Raw genomic sequence first — 4,157 nt, 5'->3', positions numbered from 1 at the left:
TGATGTGCACTTACGTATAGGTAATAAACTTATAAACTTATAATAAACGAATATTTTAAATATTGATAATTTATTTTTGTTTTATAAATTTATTTACGTTTTTAATAATATATATATATATATATATATTAAAAAAAATTATTATATTATATAAATAAATTTATTTTCAAAATATAGTTTACTTAATATTATTAAAATTTAAATTTTAAAAGAAATATAAGAAAAAAATAAATTATTTTATATTGGATGGACAGTTACATTTTGAAGAAACATTTTCTTGAAGGGCAATTTTTGCAGTTGTTGAGTGTCTTGTATTCATGAAGTACACTCAATTTTTGACACTCTTTTTTGATAAATTGTAGATATATATATATATATATATATATATATGTATATATATATATATATATATATATGATAATTTAGCCTTATTTAGGAAAAATCAAGTTATACTAAAGGGTAGAAGAGTAGTAGAAAATTTATGATGATTTTCATCCTTTTTGCAAAAAAATTTGGGAAGACAGAGTTCCACAGCTATAGCTGTGGTTCTGGAGCCATAACTGTGAAAATCTAGGGAATCATCAGGAAGTAAAAAACTTGCAGCCACTGCTGTGGAAACCTGCAGTGCAAAAATGGGACTCTAGAGAGTTACAGTCATAGCTGTAGGTTCATAGCTAGAACGTTGAGGCATGAAAGATCAAGAAAAGTTACAGAAACTCACAATCATAGTTGTGGTTTCAAAGCTATAGCGCCAGAAGATACTTAACCATGAAGGAGTTGTCACAGCCATGGCTGTGGATTTACAGTTGTAGCGTTGGAGGTTACTTCACTTTGAAGAATTCTCCACAGCCATAACTGTGGATCTACAGCTGCAACGGTGGATTTAAAAATTGCAAATCTCCCCTATTTTGAAGCTGATATAAAAGGGAAATGAAAAGAACTTGGGATTATCACGAAACAGAGAAAAAAATAGGATTGAGAGCACGAAGAAGAGAAAACAGGGCAAGAGCGAAGATCGGGAAGTTGGATCATTTGGGAACGAAGATCAACCTCTTTTCTTCATCTTTCAATTTGTAATTTCTTTTTCCACTCCTCTAATCTTGTAATGGCCATGTGTGGCTAAACCTTTTGAGGATTGGTCTTGGTGTAACTACTAACTCTTTTATTTCTCAAATCTATCTATATATGCATCTCATCCTCATTACTTGTGCTTGATTCCACTTTTAATGCTTATATCGGCTTGATCACCCATTGTATGAATTTTTAGTTTTTGAATTCTGTTGGAAAACGCTTTTGAAAACTCGAACTGAATCCTGTACCTAATCATCTCTTATTTTAGGGATAGACTTGATATGGTTAGTCACTTTTGTTCAAGTCATTATTCTTAATGCAAAGTGTTAGTCTCAAAACTAGAGGAATCATGTTTTAGATTAATTACTTTAAGATTCAACTTTGAGGAATCTTGTTGAATTACTAACTGAACGTGGAAGTCATGAAGTTGAAATCATATTTATTTTAAGAAAATTTAAGGGTTAGCAAGTGCTCCAGGATCCAATCATTGTTTCATATAATTGTTCTTATAACTTTTACATTACCGTTTTAATTTTGTTTCACAGTAGCTCATTTCCAATCATGTCTCTATACTAATCATTAGAGTAAGAATTACTAAACTCTCAAATCCCTGAGGATGATACTGTAATTCTACAACAAAATTTAGTCCGCTTGCCAAGTGGAGTAATCGCAAAAACCTCATCAGCAGCCATTTTCTGCTCAACTAGATATTCAACATCATATTGTATTATCATACAACCACAATCTACACAAAATGAAGTAATTCTCCTCAAACAGTTCAAAACTAAAGCAAAGAGATATTGCCGCAAATTATTATATAATTTAACAATGACAAGAATTCACAATAGCTCAGCATCATTTTGTATATCTGAGTACAAACATAAAGGTAACAACATCTAAATCTACAACAACCAAAGGAAAAAAAAAAAAAAAAGGCATTTACAAGACTAATGACCCTTAACCTTATCATCTGCCACAACATTGAGAATTGGCAAGCTACTGAGAAACTCATCAAGTCCTTCAAAAAACCCAATCCCTTCAATATTATCCTCAGCATGCCCAGCAGCATTCCCTTCCCGATCGTGCACTCCACGGGAAGGCTCCTCCACCTCATTGCTAAACTCTACATTCAAATCCAACTTGCCCAAGTTTCCCGCACCCCTCCTCCTCGAACCACCCAATGCAGCCTTTGCACCAGATGGAACACCAGAGGCAGCGTTGGCATTAGAATTAGCATTTACATTAATAGCAGCATCACGAGAGGCTCCATTCTCATGCCCTGCATGAGCACCCTTCCTAGGCCTCCCCGCATTTTCCCTCCTACCATCGCCAGATTTTCTCTTCAGCCTAGTCCTCTTCCTCCCCTCGCTCTTATCACCCCTCCAGTCGCCGTCGCCGGAATCGTCGTCGCTCGGGTCGGACAACTCGATGAAGGCGGCGGCAGCCTCGTCGTCGTAGTAATCCCAATTCCTCTGAGGCTTCCTACCGGACGAGCCTCTCAAGGGGCAAGGGAACAAGGGGGAAAAGGGGTTCCAATTGGAGGAAAACCCGTTCACATCCTTGGAATTCCCAGAAAACCCTAAAGGGAAAAACCCCCAACTACAATAGGAAGCGTCTTTCCCAGACAAGGGCGGCGGCGAGCGTATCACCACCGCATGGAACCCCCTCCGGCAACTCTGGCACCTGAGGGTGCACTCCTCGTAAACTTTCGGGTACTCATAGAGAACGTAACAGTAAGGGCAGGAGGTCCAGAAACTGGTTTCGACGGTGGCGGAACGAGTGGAGTCGGGAGGGGGAGGAGTGGGGCGAGTGGAGTCGGAGGAGTTGTGAGAGGATCTAGGGTTTCGTTCGGGGGGAGGCGGCGTGGGGGTGGTGAGCAATCGGAGGTCGCTGTCGTACATGGCCTTCTTGGCGGGGTTGGAGAGGACGGACCAGGCGTCGTGGACGAGGGAGAAGGCGTGGGAGGCGAAGGCGAAGAGGTTGCGTTGGGGGTCAAGGAGGAGGGCCAGCCGCCGGTACTGGGCGCCGATATGGTCCATGTTGGTGCTGTAGCGGAGGATTTGGAGGATCCCATACCAGTCGCGGTGGTGGTCGTTGATCCGCGCCTCGCCGGCCAGGAGCGTGTCGATCACCGTCAGGAGGTGCTCCGAGGCCTCGAAGGTCGGGTCCGACTCGCGCGCGCGGATCGCGAAGGAGCGGGCGCCGTGGAGGTCGCGCGCGCTGAGGAGCTTGTTGGCCGTGTAGAGCCACCGCTCCGCCTCCTCTCGGTTTCCGCCGCCGCCGTCCATGGTGGTCTGGCTCGGTTCACGGTTCACGGTTCACGGTTCACGGTTCACGGTTAACGGTTGTACCGAGGGCAGTTTCGTCATGTGACCGAAATCACGTTACATGGTATCCATGCTCTTTCACCTTCGTGCTCAGCCAACGCCAATGTTTGTAGTTTTAATTATTTAACACCTTTTTTTTTTTTATATTATTATTTGTTTTTCTTGCTTTTCATTCTTGTGCACTCCATTCCACCATAGTTTAGGATGCTCACTCGCTCAATGCCACACCACACTTTTGGGCTTCGCCAGCCCAAACTATCACACGTGTGTAAGTGGACCGTGCCTTTTGTGCCTAAACGAAACATTATCGTGCGTCTTACCGTTTTTCAAACAATTACGGCTCCTAAAAAATTACTACTCCACCATAAGGGGATTTTTTTGACCCGAGTTAATATGAAAATTAATTACACACATGAGACAATTTTGATATTTATTTTCGTTTTGGAGTGGTCAAATGTTATTTATCAATACATCATTATTCAATGTCATAATTATATATATATATATATATATATATGAGAAATTTGTTTATTTTATGAATAAATTTACATAGATTTATTTTATTAAATTAATAATTAAATTATTTTTAATTTTTTTAAAAATATAAAAATTTTAAATTTGACGATTGAATTGTTAAAACTTATATAAAATATGAGTTATTGAACATAGTAAATTTAGTGTTGCTACCTTATATTGGGAGATCCATTTTTTTTTATATATATGGTGCTATTAGAGTAGTTTTTTCATTTTTTTTCTTCT

At 39.7% G+C, this 4,157-nt stretch overlaps 1 protein-coding gene across 1 annotated transcript; it reads right to left on the bottom strand.

Moving 5' to 3' along the window:
• Positions 1 to 2,018: 2,018 nt before the first annotated feature.
• Positions 2,019 to 3,359, bottom strand: LOC109805177 (uncharacterized). The gene has a single exon (XM_020367178.3). It carries the CDS (start codon positions 3,357 to 3,359, stop codon positions 2,019 to 2,021), a length of 1,341 nt encoding a protein of 446 aa, XP_020222767.1.
• Between the last annotated feature and the right edge of the window lie 798 nt (positions 3,360 to 4,157).

The sequence above is a fragment of the Cajanus cajan genome, chromosome 2 (genome assembly GCF_000230855.2).
Source record: "Cajanus cajan strain Asha chromosome 2, NIPB_CcT2T_4, whole genome shotgun sequence".
NCBI lineage: Eukaryota > Viridiplantae > Streptophyta > Magnoliopsida > Fabales > Fabaceae > Cajanus > Cajanus cajan.
Note: the sequence above shows the minus strand (reverse complement) of the source record. Positions and strands in the feature narration are given on the sequence as shown.

What these genes read in the sequence shown, in the direction of transcription:
- LOC109805177 (XM_020367178.3), bottom strand. Translation starts at nt 3,359, where the DNA reads ATGGACGGCGGCGGCGGAAACCGAGAGGAGGCGGAGCGGTGGCTCTAC.